The 15,666-nt window shown below is 37.8% G+C and overlaps 2 protein-coding genes across 2 annotated transcripts; one reads left to right on the forward strand and one right to left on the reverse strand.

The window, feature by feature from the left end:
• The first annotated feature begins 5,908 nt into the window (after positions 1-5,908).
• Positions 5,909-9,720, forward strand: dnaja (DnaJ heat shock protein family (Hsp40) member A). Its single transcript, XM_083545777.1, has 8 exons — positions 5,909-6,062; positions 6,319-6,461; positions 7,016-7,196; positions 7,710-7,814; positions 8,149-8,376; positions 8,499-8,729; positions 8,820-8,920; positions 9,031-9,720. The coding sequence occupies exons 2-8, from the start codon at positions 6,330-6,332 to the stop codon at positions 9,241-9,243; spliced, it is 1,191 nt and encodes a 396-aa protein (XP_083401903.1). The 5' UTR covers positions 5,909-6,062; positions 6,319-6,329; the 3' UTR covers positions 9,244-9,720.
• Positions 9,721-10,129: 409 nt separating this feature from the next.
• On the reverse strand, positions 10,130-11,651 carry rps27l (ribosomal protein S27 like). Its single transcript, XM_083545778.1, has 4 exons — positions 11,533-11,651; positions 10,790-10,898; positions 10,441-10,551; positions 10,130-10,315 (listed from the first exon to the last, which is right to left on the reverse strand). Exons 1-4 carry the CDS (start codon positions 11,536-11,538, stop codon positions 10,290-10,292), a joined length of 252 nt encoding a protein of 83 aa, XP_083401904.1. The 5' UTR covers positions 11,539-11,651; the 3' UTR covers positions 10,130-10,289.
• Between the last annotated feature and the right edge of the window lie 4,015 nt (positions 11,652-15,666).

The following is a 15,666-nucleotide window of genomic DNA, read 5'->3' on the forward strand; positions in this document are numbered from 1 at the left end:
AATAGTGTTAAGGTCTGGAAACTTACTTGGCCACTCGATCATCTTTACCTTTATCAAGACAGTTGTCATCTTGGCGGTGTGTTTGGGGTCGTTATCATGTTGGACAACTGTCATTTGATCCAGTTTCTACAGAGAGGGCATTGTGTTCTGCTTTAGAATGTCACAGTACATGTTGGAATCCCTGTTTCCCTCAATGAGCTGCTGCTCCCCAGTACCAGCAGCACTCATGCAGCTCCAGGCAAGGATGCTACCACCATCATGCTTGACTGTAGGCAGAACACAATTTTCTCGGTACTCATCACCAGCACGTCACCACACATGCTAGACACCATCTGAGCCGAACAAGTTTATCTTAGTCTCATCAGACCACAGGACATTGTTCCAGTAATTCATGCTCTTTGAAAGGTTGTCTACAGCAAACTGTTTGCAGGCATTCTTGTGAGCCAGCTTCTGAAGAGGCTTCCTTCTGGAAATATGGCCATGCAAACCTTCAGTGTGTGGCATATGGTCTGAGCACTGGCAAGTGGACCTTCCGCTTCTGCAACCTCTACAGCAATGCTGGGACCCGACGCACAGCATGGGGACTCAATTTATTTGATAAACACTTGCGAGACTTGCAAGGGTTACTCTTGTTCCAAAACAGAGATAGAGGTCATACAGAGGTTTGAAAAACCTCTGTATGACCTGGCCACTGCACCCTAACTCATTTTGCAGGGTGTTACCAATCTTTTTAGCGCCTAGGCGAGTCCTATATCCTAAGAGAGTTATTTGCCATGTAGAACATCCAGTGATCATTATAAGAGAATTGTACTCAAAATACCAAATGTTTACTGCTCTAAAACAAGATACACAAATTCGTATGGTCCTGTCAAGCTGACAAAAACATAAACAGACCTGAAAATTGCTTTTATGTTTGCTTTTTTTTTTTTTACTATATTCATTTATTTTCATGTTTATATTTTCTTTATATGTTCCTGTATTTATCGTTCATATTTTAATGTTTACACATATTTACCCATGCTGTTTGTTTTATTACTTTGTTTTATAAATCACAATGCAAAAAACCCAATTGGAAACAATTGTAGGTGTAGATTGGTTCCTAGTAGTTTAGTATTCCCCACTAGGTGTGAATTAGTATGAAAAGTGTGTGCATTATGCCAAGAAATAGACTGATATCCCATTCACTGTGTATTCCTCACACCCAGTATTTCCAGGATAGACTCCTTCCTATTTGTTGCCATGAACAATCTGTCACATGCCATACATCAATGGAAAGGGACATGTATTCATGTTAATTCTGTGGTGAAATATTTTTAGTACATCAGCGTTACTGCACATTATAACTCTCGCCTTAGTATGTATGATTTCTTCACCACAGAACTGCTTAGATTTTTTTTTGACGGACTGTAACTGTTTAAATTACTAGTTTCATATACGTGCAATTAACGCAACACGCATTTCTGTTTGACCATTTTATGAAATGTAAAAATACTATTAAAAAAAAACTATAAGAGGCGAAATTAAAACCTTCAACACATGTTTTCACGACGTCCTTTCTTTACTCAGATATAAAAAATAAATAAACAAAGCAAACTATTTTTTGTAATCACTAAACATTTGTTTTACTGATGCACCAAATCTCAAATCAAGCACCAAAAACCACCCTGAATCTTCTTCGTTTTGTTCTTCCGATTGATTGGTGGTTCGCAGTCTTAAGTAAAGCATTACCGCCACCTACTGTGGAAATGTTTCATAGGCATATATTCCACTTCACAGACCAAAAAAAAAAGGGTGCACACCTGTTCTTCTTCTTTCGGCTTCACCCATTGGGGGTCGCCACAGCGGATCATCCGTCTCTATACCCCCCTGTCCTCCACATCTGCCTCTTTCACCCCGACTACCTGCATGTCTTCCCTCACCACATTCATGAACCTCCTCCTTGGCCTTCCTCTTTTTCTCTCCCTCCTCATCATTCTCCTACAGATATACCCCATGCCCTTCCTCTGCAGATGTCCAAACCATCTCAATCTTGCCTCCCTCACATTGTCTCCAAAACTGTCCCTCTAATATACTCATTTCTAATCCTGTCCATCCTCATCACTCCCAACAAAAACCTTAACATCTTCAGCTCTGCTACCTCCAGCTTCACCTCCTGTCTTTTACTCAATGCCACTGTCTCTAAACCATACAACATCGCAGGTGTCACCACAGTCCTATAAACTTTCCATTTTACTCTTGCAGATACCCTTCTATCACAAATCACTCCTGTCACTCTTCTCCACCCACTCAACCCTGCCTGCACATTTTTTTCACTTCTCTAACACACTCTTCATTACTTTGCACTGTTGACCCCAGGTACCTGAATTGCTCCACCTTCTCCAACTGTTCTCCCTGCAACCGCACCCCTACACTGCCCTCCCTCTTATTCACACACATAAACTCTGTATTACTCCTGCTGACTTTCATTCCCCTTCTCTCCAGCGTGTACCTCCACCTCTCCAGGCTCTTCTCAACCTGCTCCCTACTCTCACTACAAATCACAATATCATCCGCAAACATCATGGTCCAGGAAGACTCCTGTCTGACCTCATCCGTCAACCTGTCCATCACCACTGCAAACAGGAAAGGGTTTTGTGCCAATGCTTGATGCAGTTCAACCTTCACCTTGAACCAGTCTGTCGTTCCTACTGCACACTTCACTGCTGTCACACTGTCTTGTCACACTGTCCACTGACCATCTCCACACCATGCAACCGTCTCTCTCTCATTTTCCTTGTTCATCAGCTGCTCAAAATACTCTCCATCTTTTCAACACACACTCCTCACCATCCTTTATTGCTCTAACTTGCACATTCTTTCCAGCTCGGTCCCTCTGCCTGGCCAATCGGTACAAATCCTTTTATCCTTCCTTAGTGTCCAACAATTTATACAGCTCTTCATATGCCTTTACCTTGGCCTTCGCCACATACCTCTTTACCTGCTGCCGCATCTCTTTCTACTCCTGCCTACTTTTCATCACTCTGTAGATCCCAATTCTGTTTTGCCAACCTCCTTCTCCTTACGCTTTCCTGCACTTTCTCATTCCACCACGTCTCTTTGTCTTCCTTTCTCTTTCCAGAAGTCACACCAAGTACCTTTCTAGCTGTCTCCCTTATCACTTTTGCAGTAGTTGCCCAATCATCTAGCACCTCTTCACCACCACCGAGCCCCTGTCTGACCTCTTCCCTGAATCTCACACTATAGTCTTCCTCCTTCAGTTTCCACATCTTATTCTTCTTTCAGTCCTCACACTCCTTCTTCTTCACCTCCAAAACCATCCTACAGGCCACCATCTGATGCTGTCTAGCTACACTGTCCCCTGCCAACACCTTACAGTCCCCAATCTTTTTCAGGTTGCATCTCCTACATAGGACGTGTGCACCTTCCTCCACCCTTATACGTCACACTATGCTCCTCCTTCTTCTTAAAATACGTATTCACCACTGCCATTTCCATGCTTTTAGCAAAATCTACCACCGTCTGTCCTTCCACATTCCTCTTCTTAAGACCATACCTACCCATCACCTCTGTTTCCTTTACCTACATGCCCATTAAAGTCTGCCCCAATCACTAATCTTTCATTCCTAGGCACACCATCTACCACTTCATCTAATTCACTCCAGAATTTTCCCTTCTCCTTCATCTCACAGCCGACTTGTGGAGCATATGCACTGATGACATTTATCATCACCCCTTCAACTTCCAGATTCACGTTCATTACTCTATCAGAAATTCTCTTCACCTCCACTACACTCTTTCTGTACTTTTCCTCCAGAATCACCACTACACCATTTCTCTTTCCACCCACAGGATGATAGAACAGTTTAAACCCACCTCCAATGTTCCTGGCCTTACTCTCTTTCCACTTGTACTCCTGATCACACAACACATCTACCTTTCTCCTCTCCATCATATCAGCTAACTCTCTCCCTTTACCTGTCATAGTACCCACATTTAAAGTACTAACCCAAACCTCCACTCTCCTACACTTCTCCTTTTCCTGCTTTCTCTGTAGACATCTTCCTCCTCTCCTTCCCCTCCTTTGGCCAACAGTAGCCCAATTTCCACCAGTACCCCGTTGGCTAACAATATCTGTGGACAGTTGTCGATGGTAACCCGGGCCTCGACCGATCCAGTATGAAATTCTTATTCGTGATCCGCCTATTCGACTTGGCACATGTTTTACGCTGGATCCCCTTTCTAACGCAAACCTCCCCATTCATCTGGGCTTGGGCCCGGTACTAAGAGTGCACTGGCTTGTGTAACCCTAATGGCTGGGTTATGATGGTGCACACCTTCATGGCAATTAAAAATGTCCTTGCGAAAACATAGCAAAAATTGCGTTTGGTGTCCTGATGATTTAGGTAATTTAAAACGCCATAATTACGTTAACACATTTACAAGAATATTTTGTCTTTATGCTCTATGTTGAGTATTGTTTAACTAATAATAAACATAAATTTGCATACGGCATTTATATTTTAGGAACATTTAGAACAGATAAAAATGTGCGATTAAGTTGCGATTAATCGTGAGTTAACTTGGGGCAATCGTGCGATTAATTGCAATTAAATATTTTAATTGATTGACAGCACTAGTATAAAGACATATTTACTGTTGTAAAACATAGGTGAAACAAGTTAGTTCCTTCTATCACCAATCTATCTTTTTTCCCTTGTGATGTTAATGAGAAACCAGAAATCTGTCCTGAAGACTCTCACTTGGCCTGGTCTCATTTTAAAACACTTTATCATATCAGCAACTACAAGCTTTCATTTGTTAAATATGTCTTTATTTGTTTATTATTAGATTTATGATAAAATACAAAACAAGTAAAGAACAAGAGCATTAGCCTCAACCTGAGATTTACCATGCAGCCACAACTTTCGAGATCAGCTGTTATAGTAAATTAATTAACAGCTGACTAAAACAATAATTAAGAATTGATTTAAACATGGTCAGTAATCAGAATTGAAACAGAATATTAGAAAGTTGAAGGTGGCCATAGATATACTGGTCAAGTTTTTGTACAGTATGTTCACGTCTGGACAAAAATGGGCCAAAAAATAGCATATATAGATATAGAGCTTTTTAATATGAAGGTTCTTAACAATAAATCAGTAGTCAGAAAATAAAACAGTACACTTTGGGGACGGCCTGTGCCACCATGTGCCACCATCTGTCGAAATGTTTCAGAAATATCTTATGGGATGGTTTTTGTTTGGTGTATCCTATCAACAGCTCATAACAAGCTCATAAGTGAAACCCGGATTAATGAAGGAATGAGAAATCTACAGAAGTGGTCCCCCACCCCCAGACACTGGTCCGTGGGTCAATTGGTACCGGGCCGCACAGAAAGAACACATAACTTACATTCTTTCCGTTTTATTTATTATGTAATTCTGAACGATGTTTTATTTTGAAAAATTACCGGATTGTCTTCGCCACATCTGTCTATGATTCACTCTTGATTTATGTCATGATGCCTCGGTCACATGTCTTACCGCCATCCACTACCTTCTTAAAGAGGCTGCTCCAGGCGCTAACACGTAATACATTACCGCTAAAGTGAAACCCCCAAGCTAGCACAATGAACAAACAACAACACAGTGGATTCACGTTTATTATTATATTTATAAAATACCAGTTTTTATTTATATGTTTGTACTTATCTGCCACACTTTAAAGGCCGGTCCGTGATATGTTGTTCAAATTCATTAAAAGCTTAATATTTGACTTGCTCAATTTACATTTAACAATTAACATTATTTTGCAAAATGCTTGCCATCTCTCTCTCTCTCTCTCTCTCTCTAATCGGCAGCTCGAGCTTTCTGGACTGAGAGTCAGTGGTGTAGAAATTTCTTGTGTATTTTTTTTTCCAAGTTCCAGAAAGTTCTAGAGCGTCTCGCGTGTGTATATATAAAGCGCAGCGGCAATCTTCAGTCAGTCATTCAAATTCACACCAACCGGCAAAGCACTAGAAATACCCGGAGCAAGGCGATTTCTTAGGAAAAACCTATAATGTAAGTAGTTTGTCGGTTTGTTCTTATAATATCCTGACAATAGTATACAGGAGGACGTTAATACCTTTTGATCAGCGTTATCACTCGCAAAAGGAAGACCGGTCCACTTAACTCTAAACCAGTGATCAGGTATTGCCTGTTCAGGGTTGTATAGATGCTAATCAGAATAGTACCATGCATTTAGGTCGAACCCCGATATTTTCCAGGTGCTCTAGCTAGTGTCCACAGCCGTATAATTTCTGCTTCTGTTCCGCAGCTTTGCCAAAAATGGTGCGAGAGACCGGCTACTACGACATTCTCGGAGTAAATCCGAAAGCCTCTGCGGATGAAATCAAGAAAGCATATCGAAAACTGGCACTAAAATACCACCCGGACAAAAATCCAAATGAGGGAGAAAAAGTAAGTTGCTGTGTCGTATGTCTTGTGTCTATTTTCATCCGCATGTGGCACTCTGAGGCAGCTGACAGCGACAGAAGCGTGTGGAAGTTTCTGGAATTGCCCCGAGCGCTAAGCTAAGCATAGAGCTGCAGGAGATGCAATACACTGTAATGCAACACTGGTCCTACTTATAAATGTATTCAAGTAGGTTTTATTTAACAGTTTGTGTTCAATCTACGTGTTTTAAATGTAAATGTTGACTTTACTAGCTTGATTCAATTCTAATAGTCTGACCGGCTGATGGCTCAAGCCAAACTGGTAGACCACATTTGACATCTCATAGCTATTTTATAGATTTCTTTGCTTAATTAAATGGAGCAAGGCATCTTATTAACTGCCTTACTAAACAAGCAAAAATTTTTAATTCAGTACAGGAACCTTTTTCCCCCCCTACCAGCTCTTACCTGCTTAGTTTTTTGATACCTGTTTAGTCTAAATTAAACAGTTAATTTTGAGGACCCTGGTCTATAATTTGCTAAGTGCCATATCTATACAGATTTTTTTTCTCCTTACAGTTTAAACTAATTTCTCAAGCCTATGAAGTCCTGTCAGATCCTAAAAAGCGAGATTTGTATGACCAAGGAGGTGAACAGTCTATCAAAGAAGGTGGCATGGGTGGAGAAGAGTTCTCCTCCCCTATGGATATCTTTAATATGTTCTTTGGTGGTGGAGGAAGGACACAGAGAGAAAGGAGAGGTGGGTTATTCTTCCAATGCTTCATGCTTAAAGCTTAATACTCTCCATCGCCGCACTCTTTTCTGGACATTTTTTTCTTTTTGCACTATGACCCTTTACTCTCTGGACTGTCACTTTAACTCAGGACTTGCACAGTGCAGGACTTTTCTTGCTTTATTTATCTCCCCATCCTATTCCCTCATACCGGACCATCGTAAAAAGCATTTCACTGCATGTCGTACCCTGTATGCATGTGACAAATACAATTTGATTTGAAGTCAAAAGATTTTGTCCAAGTGTGAAAGAATACAAGCACAGTAATATCTGAATATAAAGTGGTCCCCTGGAACCTGTGAATTATAGGGGGTTGAATGTGTTATAAAATGTATGGTAATTCATTCTTTTATTACCACAATCACCCAAAATTGCAGGTCCCTATGTAGTCATTAATCAGCATAATGCAAATGTTTGCCAAAAAAAAAACCCCAAAAACTATTTAAATTGTGTTCTAAATCAACATTTTTATTTTTATAGGGAAAAATGTGGTCCATCAACTTGGTGTCACACTTGAAGAAATGTATTGTGGTTCCACAAGGAAATTAGGTCTCCAGAAGAATGTGATCTGTGAGAAATGTGATGGTAAGTACTGACAAACTGCATTAAAGAGGTTGGCTTTAAGCTCAAAAAGAGTTTTTCCTTCAGCAAGTGTTCTGAGCAACAACAGCCAAATGAGGTAACTACATAAAAAACTAACACACTAAGTAATAAACAAAAAAACCCAAAAAACTATATTCCACATTGTGTATAGTAGTATTGTTTCTGGTAGTAAACTATTTTTGAAGTGGTATTTAGTGCTGTAATATGTGCTTTTGATGCTAGATTCAGTTACAGTATTTAGGTGACTAAAACAAGAGAAAAATAACTTGGAAGTTTTGTGCAAATATGCTACTAAATTTATGACTCTGTTCACCAGGTTATGGAGGAAAGAAAGGAACTCTTGAGAAATGCTCAAATTGCAAAGGCAAAGGAGTACAAATCCAGGTACAACAGATTGGACCAGGAATGATTCAGCAGATTCAGAGCATGTGTTCAGAATGCCAGGGACAAGGTGAGCGGTTCAGTGCCAAGGATCGATGCAAAAACTGCAATGGGCACAAAGTGGAGCGCAAAAAGAAGATTCTTGAGGTCCACATTGACAAAGGTACATGTGCCAATGATTAATAATGGACTGATTAGTTTATAGATACTGGCTGCATATTATTACTATGTTTTCATTAGCTATGTCTAGACTTAAAGTATTTTCCTTTTTTCTTTTTTTTAAAGGTATGAAAGATGGCCAAAAGATTACATTCCATGGAGAAGGTGATCAGGAACCAGGCTTGGAGCCTGGTGATGTAATCATTGTCCTGGACCAAAAGGACCATCCTGTATATCAAAGGCAAGAAGATAACCTAATTATGAAGATGCAGATAAAGCTGGTTGAGGCTCTCTGTGGATTCAAGAAGACAATACAAACACTAGATAACAGAGTGCTCATAATCAGCTCACCTCCAGGTACATACTGCTTTGGTTTCAAGGCCAAATCCAATAACATACAGTTGGTAGTAAAAGAAAACCCAAACATGGTTCATATTTTCTTTTTAGGTCAAGTAATAAAACACAATGACTCAAAGTGTATTCAGAATGAGGGAATGCCTGTGTACAGAGATCCATATGAGAAAGGACTGCTCATCATTCAGTTTGAGGTGAGTTTGTAACATAGACCCCTGTAAGAAAACTTGATTACATAATGATAACTGTATCATTTTGCTTTTCGACTGGGAATGTTTAAATTTTTTTGTTGTGCATTCTCCAGGTTGAGTTCCCAGAGAATCACTGGCTTCCAGAGAATATGTTTTCCAAGCTGGAGACCCTGCTGCCCAGGCAGGATGAAGTCATGCTGACTGATGATATGGAAGAGGTAGACCTTTGTGAGGTGGACCATGAATCCCAGAGGAGAAAATACAGTAGAGAAGCATATGAAGATGATGGTCCCAGAAGCCATGGAGTACAGTGTCAAACTCAGTGAAACTTTTATTCACCAAATCCATTAAAACACTTCCTTTTTCTGTGTACATTTGATACCTGATTTGAAAACTCTGGGTCTCAAAGTGCTCTAGCAACCTAGAACTTTCCTTGATGCTGAAATCTGTTAATCATTGAAGTGGAAAGGACAGGTAATACTGACTAATAGCACCTCAGTAGATCAGTGTGTATTTACACAATCCAACATGGAAAATTATTGAATAATCTGTATGTTGCTTTAAGTTTTTTTAAAATTTATTATAGTACATTTATGCTTCTCTTTTGAATGCATGTTCATGGGTGTTTGCATTCTGTACACTTGAGTCTCTTATTTGTAACTGTAATTTGCTTGTTTTCTCCCACATGAAAAAGCTCAAGCTACTGAAGAAGGGTATCTGTATGCTTTCTATGAAGGTAACACCCCTTACAATACCTGTGTAACAAAGGAAAGAATTTTCCTCAAATAAAACAAATTTCTGATTCTTTTTTTTTCCCTGTTGATTTCTGGTCCTCTTTTAAATGATTAAAATGCCAAAAATTTGTAAGCATAACTTACCAAACGAATGACAAATGCTTGTTACTAAAGCACACCAGAAAACTCAGAACCAGCTTTACCTTACAAATTGTTGAAAATGGAAACGCTTTGAACTTGTAATAAGCGCATCACATCTGTTTTGTTCACAAGAACCACTTTTATGCTCATTCATTAGCTCAAAATATGTTTTGTGGTTATGTGCAATAAAGCATAAATATATATAAAAAAGTTTTTTTTTTTTTTACAAAGCCAGCTGCAGCAAGCGATCAAAACTCAGGTCACACATTAAAAAGTGGTCAAAAAAGTATGACAATATGAAATTAATGCCTGTATAATAAAAAAGAAAACACAAATCTTAAAGATGCTCTGCTCAGACTTTATTCAGAAAAGTGATCCAGTAGAAATAATCTTCCACATAATAATCACTGTAGTGGTATTTCACTCATTGCAATCAATGAAAGATAAGGAAACTAACAATTTCTTTTTATTCAAAAGACCCAATTTGATTATTTTCATTAGTGTTTTCTTCGGAAAGAACAACCTGTTGAAATACAAAAAAAGATGAATAATTAGGTTCGTACCAAATGACTACAGCACAATTAAAAGGTTTTGGTATCATGCTTATAATATGCATACATGTAAATAGTCTAGAAATGCTTCACTCACCTTCAGTTAGTCTGGCCTTTCCTCCTGTAGGCTGGCAGAGCACTGTGGAACACCCAACACACAACACCACGCTCTGAGCATGGCTAAACACTGTTGTGATTTTATAACAACCTGCAGACAGATGGATAATATAGCAAACACTTAACATTTTCAAAATTATAAATTTGGCCTTGACTTGATTAAATATGACAGAAGACTTTGGAATTTGTTAAGCAGCTTAGTTTTGTATTGTTACAGCCCAGTGTACATTTACTCATCCACAGATGTTTTGACACCACCAAATCAAATCCTTTGTACAGCAGGCATGTTTGATGAATTAACACGTATGACCAATAGGGGTGTAGTATACCTGGGCATTTCACATCCATGAAGTAGGAGTTTGGACTCTGCACAAGTCTCTTCTTTTTATGTTGCCTCCTCTCGATGTCGAGACTCGGGTTTAGTAAATCTTCAGCCAGCTGTTTTACACGCAAACCAAAAATAGTGCTCAATAATAGGCTCTCATTCACAATGATCAAAATAATCAATATTGAACAGCACTTTAAATTATGTTGGAAAAAATTGTTAACGTCATAGGACAGGTGTTATACTTTATGCACCTGCTGATTACGTCACATCCGAAAACATTTTCTGCATTGAAAGAGTAAAAAAATGAAAGTATAATCTAAACAAAATGGTAGGAATGTCCACAATTAAATTGGACATTTTTTTTATTGCATATTTATATCATATACACAATTTTACATTTTACACTGAAGTACTAATAAACAAAATGGCTGTAAAGGTTTATTTTATATAAACATTGATTAAAGAAAAATAAAGTTTGTAAATATTCTACATGTTGCCCAGATAATCACATTTAAAAGGCGAACAAGCACATAACAGCTGCCTGGTACTGGTACATGGGTAAAAGAGAAAGAGCAGGCCCTCAGACCTCCACTTAAAGACGCCATGTGAACCTACAGCAAAAGTTTCACAAACCCATTTCATAACACAGTTAATATTGTAATAGAGTAAAATACAGCAGGGTTAGGAGGGTGCCGCTGTCACTTTCATATGTTTATGTGTACCGAAAAAAAAATGCGTACTTACAGGCATGTTGACTAGCAAGCGTTTTCTCCCCGATGTGCGCAGCTCGGTGTCTGATTTCCAAAGTAGAGCAACTCTGGGTTGCCACCCACTTTATATAAATCCCCGCAACTCAGTCTTTCTATTGTATTGAATGTGTAGACATGCCCAGGCATGCCGGTAATGACAAACCACATGTACGTTAAAAAAATTGCCAGACCATCTGAAATGCCATGTTACCTCATCGGTTTATTTCTCAGATTATACATGATAAGTATTGGTTACAATATGACGGAATGGTCTGTGACAGTAAAAAAATTCCACAGTGGGAATAATCCAGTCCTGAATACTCTTACATTATGGAGCACTTTTAACCCTGACACTGGAGACTCCTTTTTATGAAAGTTTAATAAACATATCATCATATATTATATGTTGTGATTAATCAATATTATTTCGATATGTTTCTTATTAACCTTAGATTACTTAAATTACGCATCCATTGTTCAGGTACTTGCATGATGGATGATGAATGATAACATACAGCAAGCATATTTATCTATAACTGTGATTTTCTGTATATTACAGATGGTACCACTGACAGAGTTACTGTTACAGAAAATTAAGCATAAACGTCTGGCTAATCAGAACTGAAACTTAAGCAACACTGTTGTACAATATTTTTAAGATTAGAAAGATGTAATAAATTGATAAAATTCATTAATGGCACCTAAATACCTGATATTCCAAAATATGCAGTCTACATTGAGATCTAACCATAATTTTAACATTAATAACAGTATAAAAATAACATTTTCATAGCACAACTTCCATAACCACAACCACTCAGTTCTATTATCAGTAAAGTTTCACAAATCTAATCCCTGTTTCCTGCCCTGTATAGGGATTGCGTCCTTATACTATTTAAGCCATAGGCTTTTCTAATCCACATGTCTTTTCTACCATATTTTCTATCAGATAATACAGTGTTTCTCAGTTGCTTTGTGGCATTTCTCAGATCAGAAATGAAATTCACAAAACTACTTGTTCAACCTCCACATCATTTAGTCAATTGTGCTCATCATAAGAACATTTCTTGTTGCTTTAATCAAATTGCTATTGGATCGGTATATTAATTTAATTGATTGTGTACTTTTCCCTGCTGTTTCCTACATTATCAGTTGTTTATGTCATGTTGATCAATATATATTATACTGGTTTCACCTGAATAGTCTTAACCCCCAAAAACATCTTGGCATCAGCTCATTGCATAAGTCATTGACTGCAAAATGGTTAAACCAGTTGTCATCATCTGCCATCTAAAATTTCTATGAAACAATTTTTTTTGGTAAATGTGACTTGAATTGATGAATTGTGCAAATAAATTTTGAATTTTACTAATGACGGCAAGTGAACGGCATCAGATCAACCAAAGATCAACTGGTTCTCCAAACAGGTAAAAGGTGAATCTCGTGAACCTTGATTTGGCAACAGAGCAAAACACAGAATTACAAATTCTGAAAATGGATAAACAACCAAGAAATGATTGGACACTCTTACAGTACAATAAAAGTTTGAATCCTGTCCGGTCTCTTGCAATCAATATAAATCAAATATGCAATCAAAAAAAGAAATTTGTGCTGCTGATATTCATAGATGCCGTACAGAAGAAATTCAACTTTGTGCATTTTCAATCATTGTAATCCAAACCGTGGTTTATCATAACCGTCGTTTGTCATACTGACAACATGACTTACCATTTTGACGATCTTGTTTGTGAACAATGACAAAGGGCCTTTTTATTCTTAATGGGAATGAGATTGTCATTGACACAAATACTTACTTTTGAGAGATGTACTTAGGATTTTAAGAAAAGTACAGGCGTTTTGCTAGAAATCCAATGTGTTGTGCTGTTTGTACACATTGTTTTGAGAATGCACTTACTGGTTTGCAAATATTAAGAATAATTCGACAAATGCTCCACAGCAACTGAGAAAAACTGTAAATAAAAATAAATACAATTGATATGATACCGAGTGCGGGGTATTCAATATAGTTCAACAACTGGCAACCCCGGGAGACAATCGGAAGTGATCACTTCCTTATACACACGGTTACACAAGTGAGAAAGAAAATTAAATAAAAATACCCAGCCATCATAGAAAACATAAAATAAAGCATGAAAAAAAAATCATAGCAAAAATAAAAAGATAAAATTGAGCATATCTGTAAAATGGAGATAGCTTTGAAAACATTTCAGACACTTCGAAAATGAGACGGAGATAAGATATTCGCTTTGTTTTAATATATAAAACTTCCTCTTGTTTCCTCATAACTTATAAAAGATTCATACTGTTCTACTCCAGTTATGTAAATTATAAATCTAATTTTATAACAGAAATATGTAAATGTTATTTGCATAGTTGTAAAGTAGTTTTCCCCTCATTCCACAGCAGCCCAAAGTTTTATTCCAGGTGCAAAAGTTTCAAAATGTTCATGATCTTATAAAGCTTTTGTAGATATTTTATTAGTAGTCAAATGTAGCACGAGATACAACATATTAAACAAAATCTTAGGACACTAAATCAATTACCAGGAGTCGATTCTGTATTTGACTCAGTTTAGCTCAACTTGTGCACAGAGCTCACATTGCAGAAACATATAACACCTCAGAGTGCCCATTTTATTTCCATGTGGGCAGCATATGAGCAGTAAAAACAGCTACAGATGTGTAATTAAATAAAACTTTTAAACCAGTCATATATATTTACAGATTTTGGCAGGCACCCCTATACAGATTGACTTACAACTGAGCCATTGAGAGTTAAACCACTAAGATATGAGCACTAAGTGCTATTAAGAGACTTAACAACTGAACTACCACTTCTACAAATCACAGCCAAGCAGAAATCACTTAGTTTCGTTTCATAGTAGAAACTATTTAATGTCAGTTAAGATATTTAATAAGAAAAGTTACTAAAGTTAATAAATGTAAATCTATAAAATGCAAAAGCTAGTTTTAGTCGACAGATTTGTTTGGACAAGTGCCACTTCAAGAGTGTTGATATGTAGTATAACAGCACTGAGATAACAGTATCACTCCACTTGTCTCGCTTCACCACAAATACCTCCATGACTAGCAGGAGTCTGTTACATTTTAAGTTTAAGTTTAAGTTCAAGTTCAAGTTTATTTATTTCTACAGCGCTTTTTGCAATGGACATTGTCTCAAAGCAGCTTAACAGAACTTAAGAATTAAAGTGAATTATGTGTATTTATCCCTGATGAGCAAGCCTGGGTTGCCCGTGACAAGAAAAAACTCCCGAGATGAATGAGAAAGGAACCTTGAGAGGAACCAGACTCAAAAACCGAACCCATCCTCATTTGGGTGATATCAAGGGCGTGATTATAGTCTTTAAACAATACAAACCACTGAAGAGTGAGAATTACAATGAGTACCAGAGTGTGTGTGATTATTAATAATGTCCTTTTTTATAGTCAGTTGATGTTGTGGAACCAGGAGCTACTGAGCAACTCATAAATAGCCCAACATTTGAGATAATCATGCATCCAACATCCACCCCTTCATATCAGAGCCTTTAAAAATTAGAAGAGGTCTAATGCCAAACTCTACATGAAGTCGAACCCAAACGGCACTGGTCGGTCTCTAGATGTTTCGGGGTGTTTACTGGGTTGGCATCTACTTCTTTGAAGGAACATAATCCTTCTGAGGAGGGACACAACTGGAACTTGTGCAACCTCAGGATGGAAAGAAACGAAAAGCAGTGGAGAATAATTAGCATAGCTGCTATTCATAATATTAACAAGCAAACCTTGATAATGTGCATTTGATCAGATGTACTGGAGCACAAGGTTTTGATATGATATATCATAACCTATATTATATAGGTTATTTGTTATAACCATCACTACAGGCTGTAAGGTAGTCTTGCCACAGTAAGATGCAATGCTATATCCAACTGTAGCTTTGTATTAAAATATTTTCACTGCCAGAGCAAAAAAGGCCACGTGTCTGATGTCTTTTACTTAATATACTGTCAATATGCTCAATGCATAAAATTTAATATAGTTGTTATTTAAAAGCAACGTGTTCCCAGCTGTTTGTGACTGATACAACTGGACTCTTGCCTGTGCGATAT

Source organism: Silurus aristotelis, assembly GCF_946808225.1.
Source record: "Silurus aristotelis genome assembly, chromosome: 7".
Classification (NCBI taxonomy): Eukaryota; Metazoa; Chordata; class Actinopteri; order Siluriformes; family Siluridae; genus Silurus; species Silurus aristotelis.

Excerpts from the sequence above, each read along its gene's own strand:
- dnaja (XM_083545777.1), top strand. The coding sequence starts at position 6,330 with ATGGTGCGAGAGACCGGCTACTACGACATTCTCGGAGTAAATCCGAAA. Across the intron at positions 7,815-8,148 it reads GATCTGTGAGAAATGTGATG|GTTATGGAGGAAAGAAAGGA; the intron begins GTAAGTACTGAC and ends TCTGTTCACCAG. Across the intron at positions 8,377-8,498 it reads TGAGGTCCACATTGACAAAG|GTATGAAAGATGGCCAAAAG; the intron begins GTACATGTGCCA and ends TTTTTTTTAAAG.
- rps27l (XM_083545778.1), bottom strand. Across the intron at positions 10,552-10,789 it reads CATGGATGTGAAATGCCCAG|GTTGTTATAAAATCACAACA; the intron begins GTATACTACACC and ends ATCTGTCTGCAG. Across the intron at positions 10,316-10,440 it reads AAAGGCCAGACTAACTGAAG|GTTGTTCTTTCCGAAGAAAA; the intron begins GTGAGTGAAGCA and ends GTATTTCAACAG.